Here is a 17,294-nt window from a genome sequence, read left to right as displayed (position 1 = left end):
CCCCACTTTTGGAAGACAGTGAAGTAAAATATAGGAATGAAGAGGAATCACCCTAAAAACCAAGATGGATTGTGTTATTGTCATACCCCTTTATGCTTGGGAGGCATGGACATGTACAGCAGACATACCAGACAGCTTAAGCACTTCCACATGACCTGTCAGTGCTGAGTTTTTCACATTAAGTGACAGGAGAAGATACTGTTTCTATTGCAATTAAACCTCCCGAGCATTTGCACATCTCAAATCCAGTGGGCAGGATGTGTCAGAAGAGTGGCTGATGGCAAAATACCAAAATAGATATTTTATGGTGAGCTGACTGATGGCAAATTATACAGTGGTAGATGGAGACAAGAATTCTAAAACTCTTAAGACATTTCTGAAGTGTTTCAACAGTGTCAAATACCACTGGGATCAAACGTTGGATCATTCTGTTTGGCCTAACTGCATAAAAAGAGGTGTTCCTACATATTGGGAAGCTTTAATCATTGAAGAAAAGAGATTCTCAAAAATGAAGATCTGATGCTACAGATCCCTACATCTCTGTCACTTGTGTGAAAAGAATTGTCAGGCCCAAATTGGTTTGATCAGTCACCTCCATACAAATCACAACATAATAGATGATATCAAGGTCTTACTTGAAAGTGAGTAATGAACAAGAACAATCCATCCCTTACCCACTAATGTGTTTTCTTTCTTTCCCTGTTAACAAAGGGTCTTCGATTTGAAATGTTCATTTCTTTTCTCTTTCTACAGATGGTACCTGTTCCACTGAGTGTTTCCACAATGTTTACCACAAATACCATGCACATGTGCATAAGATATAAAACTCAAAAATGGACATTTAGCCTAATTGTACTCAATACTTCCCTCCTCCCATCTTTCCTCACCTAAATCTATCACTGTAATCTATTTTCTTCTCCCTCAAGAGTTTGATCAGTCTCCCCTTAAATGTATCTATTGTATTTGTAAACCATGTAAGAGCACGAGGATAACAATGTTTTTTTCTGAATTTCATATTGGATTTCTTGATAACTGTTTTATAGTGGTGGCCTCAACTTATACTCTTCCCCCAAAATGGAAACATTATAGGTGAATCAACTCCATCTAAGACCCTACATTAGTTTTATAATACCTCAAACTGCTTTTCTCATGAGACAAGAGAACCAGCCTGTTCATCCTTTCCTGTTGTGTATGCTCTTGCATTTCTGATATCATCCTTGTTAATCTTTCCTCCGTCACTCCAGTGCTTAGCAAAACACTATGAAAGATCATAGGGGGTAGGTACAGAGGGCTGGAGACACGTACTCAATATTTTAGGAACAGTATCTTCCCCCTCGGCCATCAGATTTCTGAATGGGCCGTGAACACCATCTCACTATTTTGCTCTCTTTTGGCATTATTTACTTTTTAAATATTTCTTATTGTACCTACAGTATTTTTTATTTATTGTACTGTACTCCTGCTGCAAACAACAAATTTGATGATATACATCAGTGATAACAGATCTGATTCTGATTGAGGGGAGTTACCAATTGTTGGGCTCGCTCATCTATAACTACTGTTGAGACACAAAGCCACGAGATAGGCAAAGCTGAAACTTGAAATAAACTTTTATTCAGTAAACCCATGCATCTACAAAAATCCCAAAACTCAATAGTATATCCCAAAGCATGACTATTTAAATGGTTTACCCAACAATATTCGAGAGGTTGATGGGAACGTTGATCAGTGAAAGGCAGCCTGAAATTGGTTGTCAGCTGATGAAAGGCATTAGTTGTTGTAGTTCTCTATAACACCTCCCTCTTGTAGATAATTACCTTTAAGATTTGAGCCAAGGATCGATCTGGATTGGAACAGCCAGCTCGCACTAGCAATCAGTCCTTCTTAGTGGTTGCAGGAGGTTACTTTCTTGTTGCGATGTTGTTTGCGGTTGTGCTGGTGCTGGTGGTTGGTTCAATGGGGTCAAATCAAGCTCTTCCAGGAAATGAGGATCCAGCTCGCTGTTTGATGATCTGGCTGACAAGCCTGTTGTGCCTTTGGGAGCATATGTCTGCAACTGGTTGATGTGGCAACACCGGTAATACCCATCTACGATAACTTTGTAGAGCACTTTCCAGATACATTTGACAATCAGACCTGGTACACAGGGGTCTTGCCCATTGCGATACTGCTTGACACACACTGCAGCTCTAGGCTTGAATGACTTTACCCATCAACCATGTTCTGTGTGGCTGGCCTTGTGCACCTGACTATCTGCTGTCTCAGGTGTTGGATGCTGTGCCAGAATTGCATCAACACTGTCACAGTTTTCTTCTCAAAATCCCTTCAGTGACTTTCCTCAAGGCCTGTATGTCGTGTAATTTGATACGTAAGCAGAAAAGTATTGAGAGCCTTGTCCAGTGCTCCTTCCCCTCTTGATTTCGGAAGCAACCGTTTGAAGATATCCACAAATCTCTCTGCTTAGCTGTTGGATCGTGGATGGTATGGGGGTGAGCAGATGTGGATAATTCTGGTGTTCTGGCAGTATGTAGCAAACTGTTGTGAACTATATTGAGTGCCAATGGAAACAAGAGTTTCTGCCATCTCAAAGCAGTTGGAGCAGCTGTTGAATGGTAGCCTCTGTCGTTGTTGACTTCATAGATAATACCTCTGCCCATTTGTATTAGGCGACAACCAGGACAAGGTAGGTAAACCCATTGATTGGGCCACAATGGGCCAGTAAAGTCAATGTGTAATTGACTCCAAGATTTGGTAACTTGAGGCTATGGTTGTGGTTTGTTTCTTCTTGGATGCTTTGCTGCTGTAGAGCACTGAAATATACACTGCTTGCATACAAATGTGACATTTTGTCAATGCCTGGCCAGTACACAAAATTTCTTGCCAGGGCTTTTATTCAGTTGATACCTGGGTGATCATGGGAGAATCGTTTCAGTACTTTTGGTCGAAGTATTCATGGAATCACTATTCTGTCTCCAAACATTAGGCTGGAGTCTACATTTGACAGCGATGTATAATGTCAGTAGGTGGCCAACTTTGACTGGCCATCTGTCAATGATGTATCTGACTTGTACTGATCTTGTCAACTGTGAGCAGATGACCTTCAGCAATCTCCAATACAACTTGGTGGACTTCACAATCAATTGAATTTGCAGCCACAATTCCATCTTCATTTTCTGTAACCTGTCCATTCATAAGTCTGGAGAGGACATGTTTGTGGATCGATGTGTACTTGATTTTAAAATCATAGGCTAATAACATCAATGCCCACCTTTGTAGATGATTTGCTTTGTACATCAGGATGCCTTTCTTAACCTGAAGATAGTCAACAGTGGCTTGCAATCAGTAAGGAGAGTAAAGCAGTTGTCATAAAGGATCTTGTGGAATTTTGTCACAGCAAAGATGAATCCCAAAGCTTCCTTCTCAGTTTGACCATAGTTCCTTTCCGCTGTGGTCAGCGATCTGCATGCTTGACAGCAATTTCAGAACCATTAGGGAAGATATGGGATATGACAGCACCCACCTAGAAGTTGGACACATCTGTTGAAACGACAATTGGTAACTCTAGGTTGAAATGCATCAAGGGAAGATTGGATGTCAGCATATCCTCCACCTGATCAAAAGCTTCTTGGTAGTGTTTGGACCATTTCCACGTGTCACCCTTGTGTAGCAAGGCATTAATTGGCTCCCTCCACCAGTACATTGCTGGAAGAACTGCTGAAAAATGGCAGATCATTCTCAAAAATGATTGTAATGTTCTGAAATCTAATGGTGGAGGCATCTTTAAGATAGCAGTGTTGATTTCGGGACCTGGGCGACAACCATGCTCATCTATGAAGAATCCCAGATACTTAACTGAAGACATCAGGAGGTTGCATTTTATGCCTGAAATTGCATTCCAAAGTCTTGTAGTTTGTAGTTTGTTCAAAATGTGGTCCAGGATTTGGCATAGTTCTGTCTGATCCATGCCCATCACACTAATGTTGTCAAGGAAAGTAGCAACACTATCAATATCACTCAGCATGGTGACCATAAGCTGTTGGAAAATTGAAGGTGCCACCTGTACCCTCAAAGGCAGATGGAAGAAGGAAGAGCAACCTTGATGTGTTGTTATGATGAGAAGCTCCTGTGAATTTTCCGCCATTTCTACCTGGAGGTAAAATTCAGCCAAGTCCAACTTCGCAAAGTAGTGGCCACAATTCAATTTTGCAAAGAGATCTGCCAGCACCGATAATGGGTACTGGTGTGTCTCCAGAGCTACATTAAAACCAGTTGAGAAGTCTGTGTACAACCTCACTGCACCATTGGTTTTCTTGATAATGATTATCGGAGCTGCCCAGCGTGAGTAGTTAACAGTTTTGATCATACCTGTTTGTTGCAGGTGATCTTGGTCTTCCTCCACATTTGGTAAGGCTTACATATACAGGTTTTTTGGAACAAAAGATTAGCTTTGTGTCTGCACAGAGATGGAGTTTTGCTTGCAGTTTGGTGCAGCACCCTAAACCTTCTTAAAACACTGCTATATACCGCTGTTGAAATTGTTGTATGGTCTCGCGTACTGATGGCATTAACTGACAGGATTTGAATGGCCAGTGTCTTTGTACAGACCTCATCCAGAGGGGTGCTTCAGAGATCAAGCTTGTCCATCCAGTCAATGCCAAAGTCATGCAGATTTGGCTAGTCCATTAGGTAACACACACCGTTGACTTAGTTACAGTTTAGCTTCACCATGCAGTGCAGTTCGGCAATCAGCTGGAGAGTTCCACCCAATGCATTGTAGGCATAGTGATGAGTTGATTTGACTAGTGGGGACCAAAGTGCCTGCCATGTGTGTTTGGAGATAATGGTGATGTCGGAGTTGTAGCTTGACCAACTGATTGTTGATAAATATGTTGATGCACTGTCTCCTAGGGGCAAAGTCAACTTTGAACATGACCATTAAACTCCTTGTAGATTTTGATGACTTTTGAAATTTTTTGTCCTTGTGTTTTACTAGCTTAGACGACAGTGAAGTCAAAAGCTTTCTTTGTGACCACAGTGTTAGCATCTGCTGCAAATGTGTTTCTTGCATTGGCAGATTTTTGGGGTAATTTCATGCATCACAGTTCTAACAAAGCTGTGTTTGGCCGCTTGGAAGGATGATGTCTGGGCCATTGAAAACTGCATAGGCATGGTACTTTTCAACTATTTGGAATTGTGTTTCAGGTTGATCAAATACTAATATTCTTATGTGATGGCTTGTAGAGTCATATCAGAATCTTGCTGCAGTCTGGCCAGGAGCTGTTTGTGAATGTCTGTTTCACCATGTGCCTGAAGTCCAAAAATCAAACATTGGAACTGTGAGTCAGTCATGTTACCCAGCTTGAACTTTTCACATTCACATTTGATGACATCAAAATATGTGATGAAGTCATTGGTGTTGTGTTTCATGAGTTTTAGGCAATGATATCGAACACGGAAGAGAGATAACTACTCTCCAAAAATTCTTGTTAGCTGTTGGACAGTTTTGTCAAACAATAGGTCACACAGGTTCTTAGGCAGAATACAGTTGAAATAACACTCATAGTCAGCAGTACCCAATTTTCAAAGCAAAGTGCATGACTTTCACGAGTCATCTTTACTGATGTCTTGAATATATCGTCATAACGTTTGAACCATGATTAAAACTTAACTCCCAAAGCAGCATCAAACTAGAAGTTGATAATGGATGTAGCGTGAGTTCTGTTCAGCGTTTGACACCAACATTATTGGACTCACTGATAATTTGCTGGTCAAGGTTTCAATTAACTTCGTCTGGGTCACCTCAAATTAAGCTTGCTGCTGTTGTAGAATTGTGCGCAAGTCTTCTGCTCAAATTGCCATGTTGCTATAATACATGTCTCGTTGCAAATCTGTTGTGTTTGCTCACCTATAACTGATGAGACCCAAACCCAGGAGATAGATCAAAACTGGAACTCAAAATAAATCTTTATTCAGTAAACCCACACAACTACAAAAATTTCAAAACTCAAAACTCAATATTACATCCCAAAGCACAATTGTTTAACCCTTACATACTGTTCATATTCAATACCTTCACAGTATGGTCCGGGTCAATTTTGACCTGGCCCAAGAATCCCTTTATAACAAGTGTCTATACCAAATTTTGAACCACAGATCTATTTAGAATGTATAAATGGCCTATCTGACATTAATAAATGGGTGATTACTCCTTGATTAATCCTTAATTAATTTTTCAGAGATCGAAAATCCATTTCAATAGATATGGGTCAAATTTGACCCGGAACAGCATCAATGTACAAAAATTTGTAGAACCTTTACAAAAGTATAAAATTTTTAAATATTTTCATTTCTGCGTATTTTGGGTCACTTTAGGAAAATCATCAAATTTCGGCTAAAAAAATGGCAGTTGGGGTGATTTTACTGCTGTCAAATGTCAAAATGAGTCAAATTTGACCCGAACAGTATGACAACAGTATTGTTCAAGATACTGATAAGAACAACGATCAATTAGTAAAAGTCAGCCTGGGTTGTTTTGGCTCACTGTAACACCAATCATGCACATGTTAATCATATACAGACTGAAGTTTCTGAATGTTTCATTTTATGCATTGTATTTATTTTGTAAGTTATAGTCATTTTTATGTTTTGCAGTGTACATCTGCTATTAAACAACAAATTTCATGTCATATAAATCAATGATAATAAACCTGGTTCTGATTGTGAGGATCCTCCATTAAAGTTGAAGGAGTTCCTCTCATCTTGGGAGGAATTCAGTTCAGTTTTATTTCTCTCAGAAACTACATAGTTTTTCCTGGCTAAATATAGTCTAATAAACTGGTTTTAATTATGTATCTCATTTTTGCTCTAAATGGAAAGGCTTTAAACGGAAAAAAATTAATCATGGGCAACAAATAATTTCTTTAATGTAGTGTTGTTCCTGAGTGGCTCCAACTTTACATTCCAGGTGAAAAAAAAATATTACAGAGTGACGCTAGTTTGCAAACAGAAAAGGTGCAAAGAGTACAACTTGATTCAGGTAAAAATTTTAGTATACGAACACAACGCTGGAAGAACTCAGCAGGTCAGGCAGCATCCGTGAGAAAAGAGTAGTCATTGTTTCGGGCCAAGACCCTTCATCAGGAATGGTGGGGGAAGAGAGGACCAAAGCTCAGTAATAGAGATAGGCGAGGGGGTAGGGCCTAGAGGCGACAGGTGGAAAACCAATCAGAGAAGAGGTATAAGGGGGAGGGGGAGGGGATAAGCATGAAAGAACTGTAGAGATAAAGAAGCAGAAAGTTGAAAGGGGAGAGAGGCAGAGAGGGACTTGGGATAGGGGAAGGGGGAGGGGGAGGGAATTACCGGAAATTGGAGAATTCAATGTTCATACTGTGGCGACCCACTTCCCAGCGTACTCGAACCGGCTCACAAAGCGGTGTGCGCCGGCATTAAGGCAGGTCCCAAAGAGGGCGCCAAGCCTGCTTCACCAGCAAGAGGAAAAGCCCGCGCGCGGGGCGGGACTGTGAATACGCGCCCCCTACAGCATTCACGAACGGAATCAGGAAGGCTTTAAAGCGAGGCCGGGAAGTTTGAGTAAACCTTTTTTGTAACTGCAGCTCACCGACTCCATGTCGTTATTGCAGCGCTGCATGTAGCACACCACTACAATACCACCAGGCTGGAGGCTACCCAGACGGTAGATGAGGTGTTGCTCCTCCAACCTGAGTTTGGCCTCATCATGGCAGTAGAGGAGGCCATGTATGGACATATCTAGATGGGAATGAGAGGCAGAGTTGAAGTGGGTGGCAACTGGGAGGTCCTGTCTATTGTGACAGGACAACCTACGTTGAGCATAGGTGCTCAACAAAGCGGTCCCCCAATCTGCGTCGGGTCTCGCCAATGTAGAGGAGGCCGCACCGGGAGCACCGGATGCAATAGACGACTCAAGCAGACTCGCAGGTGAAGTGTTGCCTCACCTGGAAGGACTGCCTGGGGCCCGGAATGGTGTTAAGGGGGGAGGTGTGGGGACAGGTGTAGCATTTGTGCTTGCAGGAATAAGTCCCAGGTGGGAGTTTTTTAGTAAAATTTTAGTATCATGCTTTAAGTTATGGTTAATTTAATTTTCACTTGAAAATGGGAAAATGTGCTGGAACTCTGAACTAAAAACAGAAATATGATGGGAAAATGCAACAGATCTACAGAAAGGACAATGACCCAAAATGTCAACTTTGTTTTTTGGTTCATACAAGGTGTCAGGTTAGTTCAGCAGTTCTAGCACTTTTTATTTTTAAGATATCTGAAATTCTAGCCAGAAGAAAAAAAAAGTTATTCCTTAAGTAAATTTTACTTCTACTAGCAAAATAGTCCAAGTATAGTTCTTGTGGCTACCACATTCCTTTCAGAGTGTTAAGATCTCTGCGACCACATCAAGAGATTCCACAAACTTTGCTTTTTTCCGATTTCATCAGAATCCTTCTCTTATTCTCTCACTTATTCTGATAGTTCACTCAGAACTTTGGTAGCTCTTCTTGACTTGCCAAAAACTCATAGGATAATTTTTCCTAGCAAAAGTTATTATTTGAACTCAAGGCAAAGCAGTCTTTGAAAAACTTCTTCACCAGAGTTTTGTTGATCAAACTGAACACCAACAAAGTCTCAAAGAAGCTTAGAATTCAGCGAGGGTACTTTTAAATAACACAAGTTGTGAAAACAGTAAGTGTGGAAGAAAGTAGCAGGGGGTGGGGAGTGAGTTGACTTCCTTCTAAGCAAATTTCGTGCTTAATTAACATATGGCTTCAGTAGGTTTTTGTTTTTTGTAATAAAGATGAGATGATATAAAAAAATTGTTTTATACATTTCAGATGAGAGAACTGTTCAAGAACCCATCGGAGTAGACCGTGAAACCCGATTACCAAGAGATACTGAAAACCCTACTTTCAATAAATGTGGTATTGTTATTTATGTTACTAAAATGTCTTAGATAACAATGGTTGTGCAATTTTTACTATGGTACTGAGCCTGACTGCCATCAGTCCATCAATTGTTAAACCTGAAAAAGTCAGTTCGGCAATCAGCTGGAGGGTTCCACCTGATGGATTGCAGGCATAGTGATGAATTGATTTGACTAGTGGGGACCGAAGTGCCTGCCATGTGTGTTTGGAGATAATGATGATGTCTGAGTTGTAGCTTGACCAACTGATCGTTGATAAATATGTTGATGCAACCACATCAAAAGATTCCACAAACTTTGCTTTTTTCCGATTTCATCAGAATCCTTCTCTTATTCTCTCACTTATTCTGATAGTTCACTCAGAACTTTGGTAGCTCTTCTTGACTTGCCAAAAACTCATAGGATAATTTTTCCTAGCAAAAGTTATTATTTGAACTCAAGCCAAAGCAGTCTTTGAAAAACTTCTTCACCAGAGTTTTGTTGATCAAACTGAACACCAACAAAGTCTCAAAGAAGCTTAGAATTCAGTGAGGGTACTTTTAAATAACACAAGTTGTGAAAACAGTAAGTGTGGAAGAAAGTAGCAGGGGGTGGGGAGTGAGTTGACTTCCTTCTAAGCAAATTTCGTGCTTAATTAACATATGGCTTCAGTAGGTTTTTGTTTTTTGTAATAAAGATGAGATGATATAAAAAAATTGTTTTATACATTTCAGATGAGAGAACTGTTCAAGAACCCATCGGAGTAGACCGTGAAACCCGATTACCAAGAGATACTGAAAACCCTACTTTCAATAAATGTGGTATTGTTATTTATGTTACTAAAATGTCTTAGATAACAATGGTTGTGCAATTTTTACTATGGTACTGAGCCTGACTGCCATCAGTCCATCAATTGTTAAACCTGAAAAAGTCAGTTCGGCAATCAGCTGGAGGGTTCCACCCGATGGATTGCAGGCATAGTGATGAATTGATTTGACTAGTGGGGACCGAAGTGCCTGCCATGTGTGTTTGGAGATAATGATGATGTCTGAGTTGTAGCTTGACCAACTGATCGTTGATAAATATGTTGATGCAACCACATCAAAAGATTCCACAAACTTTGCTTTTTTCCGATTTCATCAGAATCCTTCTCTTATTCTCTCACTTATTCTGATAGTTCACTCAGAACTTTGGTAGCTCTTCTTGACTTGCCAAAAACTCATAGGATAATTTTTCCTAGCAAAAGTTATTATTTGAACTCAAGCCAAAGCAGTCTTTGAAAAACTTCTTCACCAGAGTTTTGTTGATCAAACTGAACACCAACAAAGTCTCAAAGAAGCTTAGAATTCAGTGAGGGTACTTTTAAATGACACAAGTTGTGAAAACAGTAAGTGTGGAAGAAAGTAGCTGGGGGTGGGGAGTGAGTTGACTTCCTTCTAAGCAAATTTCATGCTTAATTAACATATGGCTTCAGTAGGTTTTTGTTTTTTGTAATAAAGATGAGATGATATAAAAAAAATTGTTTTATACATTTCAGATGAGAGAACTGTTCAAGAACCCATCAGAGTAGACCGTGAAACCCGATTACCAAGAGATACTGAAAACCTTACTTTCAATAAATGTGGTATTGTTATTTATGTTACTAAAATGTCTTAGATAACAATGGTTGTGCAATTTTTACTATGGTACTGAGCCTGACTGCCATCAGTCCATCAATTGTTAAACCTGAAAAAGTCAGTTCGGCAATCAGCTGGAGGGTTCCACCCGATGGATTGCAGGCATAGTGATGAATTGATTTGACTAGTGGGGACCGAAGTGCCTGCCATGTGTGTTTGGAGATAATGATGATGTCTGAGTTGTAGCTTGACCAACTGATCGTTGATAAATATGTTGATGCAACCACATCAAAAGATTCCACAAACTTTGCTTTTTTCCGATTTCATCAGAATCCTTCTCTTATTCTTTTACTTATTCTGACAGTTCACTCAGAACTTTGGTAGCTCTTCTTGCTTCACCAAAAACTCATAGGATTATCTTTCCCAGCAAGAGTTATTATTTGAACTCAAGCCAAAGCAGTCTTTGAAAAACATCTTCACCGGTGTTGATCAAATTGAGCACTAACAAAGTCTCAAAGAAACTTAGGATTAAGCAAGGGTACTTTTCAAGAGTCAGTTTTCAAGACTCACCATGCTAATCACAGGACCCATGGATGTTACATCCTCTCAAGATTTTTTTTAAATTTCTAACTTAATTTTGTTTCAATTTTATAAATTTGCTTCATTCCCTATTTTAATTTTTAAAGAGGTATTATGTGTCCTGCAGCTGTTAACTTCATTGAGACCCTCAGGAGGAATGGTGTGCCTCCCTCCAGGTGATTTAAGTTGTTTGTCCCTGTCAATTTGCTGATGATCCTATCCCAGGTTATCTGTGAACAAAACCTGGATGATGAACTATTTTTTTGTTTTAAAGGAGAACAAATGTATACAAGTATTTGAATTCATGGCTGCTCCATTCTTTCAGTATGAGAAACAAAAGTTTGCTATATTTTTAACTTTTAAGAATTATTATGGTTTATTTATAATGAGTAAATTTTATTCACTTTTCCCCTACAATTATTGATTAACAAAGAAAGCTTGTGACCTGATGACATGTTTAATTCATGTTCTTCATTATCATAAATTAGAGGTGAACAATTAATGGTGCCATCGGGTTTAGATAGGAATAACCTATGGTTTGGGAATTTGAATATTGTTACTTCCTACATTTTGCCTGGGCACTGGACAGATCAAATTTATGATATTGGTTGGATGAGTCAATAATATTGGACACACATTGTGAATATTTCCTCCAAGAAATAGGTGTGGAACACAAATAGAATGTTTTTTTAAGATCATCTTGTCATAAGAAGGGTAGCATTTGATGCCTATTTCTAATTGCCTTTGAGAACTTTGTGGTGATCTGCTTCCTTCTAGAACTGATGCAGTCCTTCTGAAGTTACTTTGATAATGCTGATTTTCATTCCTGCTTCAAAGATAGAAAATCTCCTTTGCTAACCAACCTTATAGAATTTGTTTAACCAATCTTATAGAGTTTTTCAAGGAAGTTGTCTAACCAATCTATGAAGTTATTCAAGGAAATTACCAGTAAAGTGGATGAACACAAGGCAGTAAGTGTTGTCTACATGGACTCCAGTAAGGCATTTGACGAGGTCCCGCATGGGAGGCTGGTCAAAAAGGTTCAGTCGCTTGGCATTTAGGATGAGGTAGTAAATTGGTTTAGACATTGGCTTTGTGGGAGAAGCCAGAGAGTGGTCATAGAGGGTTGCCTCTCTGACTGGGAGCCTGTGACTAGTGGTGTGCCACAGGGATCAGTACTGAGTCCTTTGTTCTTTATCATCTATATCAATTATCTGGATGATAATGTGGTTAACTGGATCAGCAAATTTGCGAATGACACCAAGACTGGAGATATAGTAATCAGTGAGGAAGGCAATTGTGGCTTGCAGAGGGATCTGTATCAGCTGGAAAATGGGCTGAAAAATGGCAGATGGAATTGAATGCAGATAAGTGCGAGGCATTGAACTTTGGTAGGACCAACCAGGGTAGGTCTTAAACAAGTGAATGGTAGGGCATTGAGGAGTGTGGTAGAACAAAGGGATCTGGGAATACAGGTACATAATTCATTAAAAGTGACATCACAGGTAGATAGGGTTATAAAGAAAGCTTTTGGCACATTGATCTTCATAAGGTGAGGGCTATTTTAGAGTACTGTGTGCAGATTTGGTCAAAAACCTACAGGAAAGATGTACACAAGGTTGAAAGAGTGCAGAGAAAATTTACAAGGATGTTGCCAGGTCTGAGAACCTGAGTTATAAGGAAAGATTGAATAGGTTAGAACTGTAGTCTTTAGAACATAGAAGACTGAGAGGAGATTTGATACACAATTATGAGTATAGGTAGAGTAAATGCAAGCAGGGTTTTTCTGGTGAGGTTGGGTGGGACTACAACCAGAGGTCATCCTCAACACCCTCATGTTCCACTCAAGGAGTTTAAGTGGAACATGAGGGCAAACTTCTCCTCTAAGAAGGTCGTGAAAGTGTAGAATAAGCTGCCAGCACAAGTGGTCCATGTGAACTTGATTTCAATGTTTAAGAGAAGTTTGGCTAGGTACATGGACAGTAGGGATATGGGGGACTATCATCACAGTGCAGGTTGTTAGGAGTAGACAGTTTAAATGGTTTTGGCATGGACTAGATGGGCTGAACAGCCTGTGCTGTAATTCTCTATGATTCTAAACAACTCTTTGGCATTTCTAAGAGATTGTTGCCAAATACATTTAAAAAAATAGGCAACAAAATGTATTTCCTTTAAGAACAGTGACCCACTTCATGTCATGTTTTTAATTGGTAGCCAGTTAGCAACTTGGATTTATTATTTACTTATGAAGGAAGCCTTATCACTTACTGGGTAAGCCAAAGTTATTTTTGATTATATTTCATATTAATCAGATATAAACCTTATTCTGCTGTTGCTACCTGTTCCCTGCCCACTCTTGCAATTTCCCCACCTAATGGCACCTAGGACATGCCAAAGATTATGTTCGCTCTTGCGCACAGAATTTTAGTTACATCCGGAAACAAGTAGGGTGTCTGAGATATTCTTGAAGGCAAATTGCACCTCTATTAAGCTGTGCATTTTAATTGCAGTTAACAAAAATAGCACTGAAAGGATGGGTGAAGAGATGTTGAGATGGTTATTAGGCCATTATACAAACAATGGAAAGGAGGGGCAAATTCCTCCTCTTGGTGGGCTGGAAACATTTTTTATAGCAAGTGGATAGAAATCACAGGTCATGCAAATAATGGAGTATTGCATCCAAAACTGAGCTAAAATACAACAAGAAATATAACGATCAAATTAGAGACATTAATGAAGGAAAATTGCTCCTGTATGTTCTTCTTTGTATGCCACCTGTGGTATTAATTATTCATAAAATTAAAAACTGTCTATAGGCATCATCATTCCCACCATCTCCCAATACAATATATTATTTGTTTCCCTATCTTTTTATAGTCTTGCTCATGCAGCTATTATTATCTGACTTCTCACCACAAATTTCATTGTACATATGAACTGAAAGCAATTCCTCTCTTGAAGGGAGCAAACTGCCTTTATGGAGTTTTGTGGAGGCTCCTATAGCTTGTACTTTTGGAAGAAACTTTGCAAAGCATTTCTTCATTATCTTATATTTTTTCTGGATTTGGCATTGATTCAACTTGGTCATGTAGTGAGGCAAGAAATATGAACATTCGTCTGTACTTCTATGCTGAATAGCTTAATATCATACTTCAGTATAACATACTGTTACGTATCCCGTAACTGGATCACTTACCAGCAAAGATAGAGAGGTCCGCTGAAGTCTGATGGTACCATTTTTAAACGTTTTTATTTATAAAGGGGCACAAAAGTAAGGTTAATACAAACATTCAGATAACATACGTCGTCAATACTCAATCTAAAGCGCAGGTATAGTAATAATCAATAAGAAATAAGCTCTATCGTTGTCTAGGGGTAAGGTATATATTGTCCGCTGTATATCTAAAAGTCTCTTGCGTTCACTGCAGTTCCACCAGCTGCCGTCTTTTTGGGGTGTCGTGGTGGTGCACTTTTGTTAGAGAGAGAGAGATAGAGATTGAATGAAACAGTTACCTGGCGGGTTTTTTCCAACCTTTAGGAGTTCGATTCGTCAGAGTCTCGTTGGGGAATGGACGCTCACTTGTGGCCTCTCCTGTAGCTAAGCCGTTCTTTCGTGGTGAGGTCGCCAATCCCAGGCAAGGAAAAGACGCACACGAACCCCACCACCGGCTGTCGCTATTAAACGCTGTCACAGGATTTCTAGCATGTCTTCTGGTGCGTCTGGGGGGCCGTCTTTACAACCCCTCTTTTATCTGAACTCACGGGGTCTCAGATGTCAATCAGGTTGGGATGATGCAATCTCTCTCTGTCTCTCCACCCACATTGCCCTGAGGGTATACATGTAGTACAGTTCCCAATTCACAAAGGTGTCTCCACGAGACAATGACCACAGTCGCCAGCTTTTGCCTCGCCGTGAAACGAGGGACACCGCACGTATCTTTCTCTTCTCTTGGGTCACTGACCCCCCCCTTCACTAGGGCTCTTGCGATTCTCACAAAGGAGGGGGCTGGGGTCATAACACCTCCCCTCTTAAAAACGTTTTTACCAGCGGTTAAAACGGAGTGGTACAGAGTCTTACAGGGTTTTAGGATTTAACATAGTACAAAAGCTTTTCTTTTAACTACAGAGCTGTACCGTCATACATTTTTCAGCGTCTAAACAGTTAACGATTACAGTGGCACTTCCTTTAATATGGTAACATCTTGTCCCTGACTAAAGGCTGGTAGCATCAGATTTCAACAGGCAGGGTTCCAAGGGGGTTGTCTTTGTTATTCACATGCTTTGTCAAAATCCCGTACAGCCGGTTTTTCTATTTAAAAATGGTGCCCCCATTAGCCGTCACCTCTTTTCCGGTGAGTTCCTACGTGGGGGACCTGGGTAATTTGGCGAGGTACTCTCCCGCCTTTCCGTTCCATAAGGGTTATTCTCTCAACACCGTGTCCCAAACTTAAATCATCGTGTGAATTTCCACCCAATTCTTTAATGTTACACAGGTAGCTAACCCTTTTGTCAAGACCATGCAGGCTAATGGGTTTCAGTTCGAACCTTTCCCTCAGGCCGCATTTAAATTTCGGCTTTTTCACAGCGCTCTCTTGAATAACAACAGCGTGTGGGGCACCTTTACATTCCAATCAACCTGTAATCGATGCGCAGGCACCGCGTTACCAAGCCCTCGTTTCTGTAGCTTGGTTGCTTCTTCTGACACCAATCTAAACTTTAAATTTTCTTCATTCGATTTGGGAACTACAAACTTCCCGTTCCCTTCAATAATAATGTTTATCCCCCCATGGTCGAGTTCCACTTTAAGGTTCACCACCCCTTCGTGTACCAACACCTGGGAACCCTCCCTTCCCCCAATTACCAGGGTTAACCCTGTCTTCACTGAACCCAGTCCATCTGACCCACAGGGACTGCATTCCTTTTCAACTGAATCAAATACCTCAGACTTTTTCTGAGCTCCTTTCTCGGAGCAAAGCACCTAGAGGCAATATGTCCTCCCTTCCCACAATTAAAACAGGTCAAGCCCGGAAATCTCGGGCTGCTTGGCCTTTCCCTCTCAACCTTACCACTAGCTCCCAGCGGGACCTCTGCCTCAGCCGGCGGACTTCCTCGGTCGTTCCCACGGTCTCTCAGGTAACCTTTTGGCGAGGAAAACTTTGTCCTGTGGGTTAGGGCATATTCATCTGCGAACCTAGCAATTTCCAAATGGACTTATTCGGCTTCTTATTCAAATACATCCGGATCTCCTCCGGAACACACCCTTTTAATTCCTCAATCAAAAATAACTCCCTGATACGCCCATAATCCCCGTCCACCTGTTCCGCTGTGCACCAACGGTCCAAGAGCACACCCTTTTCATAGGCTAGCTCGGTATACGTTTGATTCCACCCTTTTCGTAAATTTCTGAACCTTTGTCTATAAGCTTCAGGTACTAGCTCGTAACTCCGGAGAATGGCCTCCTTTACTTTGGCATAATTCTCCGCTTCCCCTTCCTCGACGGCCAATGCCGCATATGCTCGTTGTGCCTTCCCTTTTAACACACTTTGTAACAACGCCACCCACTGCTCTTTGGGCCACTTCTGATTTACTGCCACCTTTTCAAAAAGCAAGAAATAACTATCAACATCCAACTCTTCGAATGGAGGTACTACCCTCAACTCCCGACTAACATTAAACCTCTCCTCTCGATCTAACCCTAGATCTCTTCGCTCTTTCTTTAACTTCTCCATCTCCAAGTCATGTTCCCTCTGTTTCTGTTTCTCCTCATACTCTCTTTGCTTTTCAGCTCGTTCCCTCTCATTCTCGGCTCGTTCCTTCTCTTTCTCAGCTACTTCTAGCTCTTTTAGCTGAATTTCATGCTGTCTTTGCTTTTCAGCTTGGTCCTGCTCTTTTTTCACCTCTAACCTCTTTAGTTGGAGCTCCTGGTCCCGTTTCACCTCTAACTCCTTTATGTGGAACGCCTGCTCCCTTTCTCTCTCAGCCCGTTCTTTCTCCTTCTCAGCTGCTTCCAGCTGCTTTATTTTAAATTCATGTTCCAACCTTAATTTCTCCAATTCTGGCTGATCCATCCCACTAGCTGGTACTTTTTCAGGGATATTTTCCAATACCTCAGCTTCGAACACATTCTTCCCAATGTAATACTGAGTTATGGCCCCTCGCACCTCCCGCTTTTT

The 17,294-nt window shown here is 40.7% G+C and overlaps 1 protein-coding gene across 1 annotated transcript in view; it reads left to right on the top strand.

The window, feature by feature from the left end:
• LOC140738937 (uncharacterized) overlaps positions 1-17,294 on the top strand; it is a 245,212-nt gene that overhangs the window by 215,902 nt on the left and 12,016 nt on the right. The window contains exons 20-23 of the mRNA XM_073066949.1: positions 6,965-7,036; positions 8,859-8,945; positions 9,661-9,747; positions 10,464-10,550. Of these exons, the coding sequence (XP_072923050.1) occupies positions 6,965-7,036; positions 8,859-8,945; positions 9,661-9,747; positions 10,464-10,550 (333 nt within the window). The remainder of the gene's footprint in view (positions 1-6,964; positions 7,037-8,858; positions 8,946-9,660; positions 9,748-10,463; positions 10,551-17,294) is intronic.

This window comes from Hemitrygon akajei, chromosome 14 (assembly GCF_048418815.1).
Source record: "Hemitrygon akajei chromosome 14, sHemAka1.3, whole genome shotgun sequence".
Lineage (NCBI taxonomy): Eukaryota > Metazoa > Chordata > Chondrichthyes > Myliobatiformes > Dasyatidae > Hemitrygon > Hemitrygon akajei.
The sequence above is the reverse complement of the archived record's forward strand: the minus strand, read 5'-3'. Positions and strand labels throughout refer to the sequence as shown.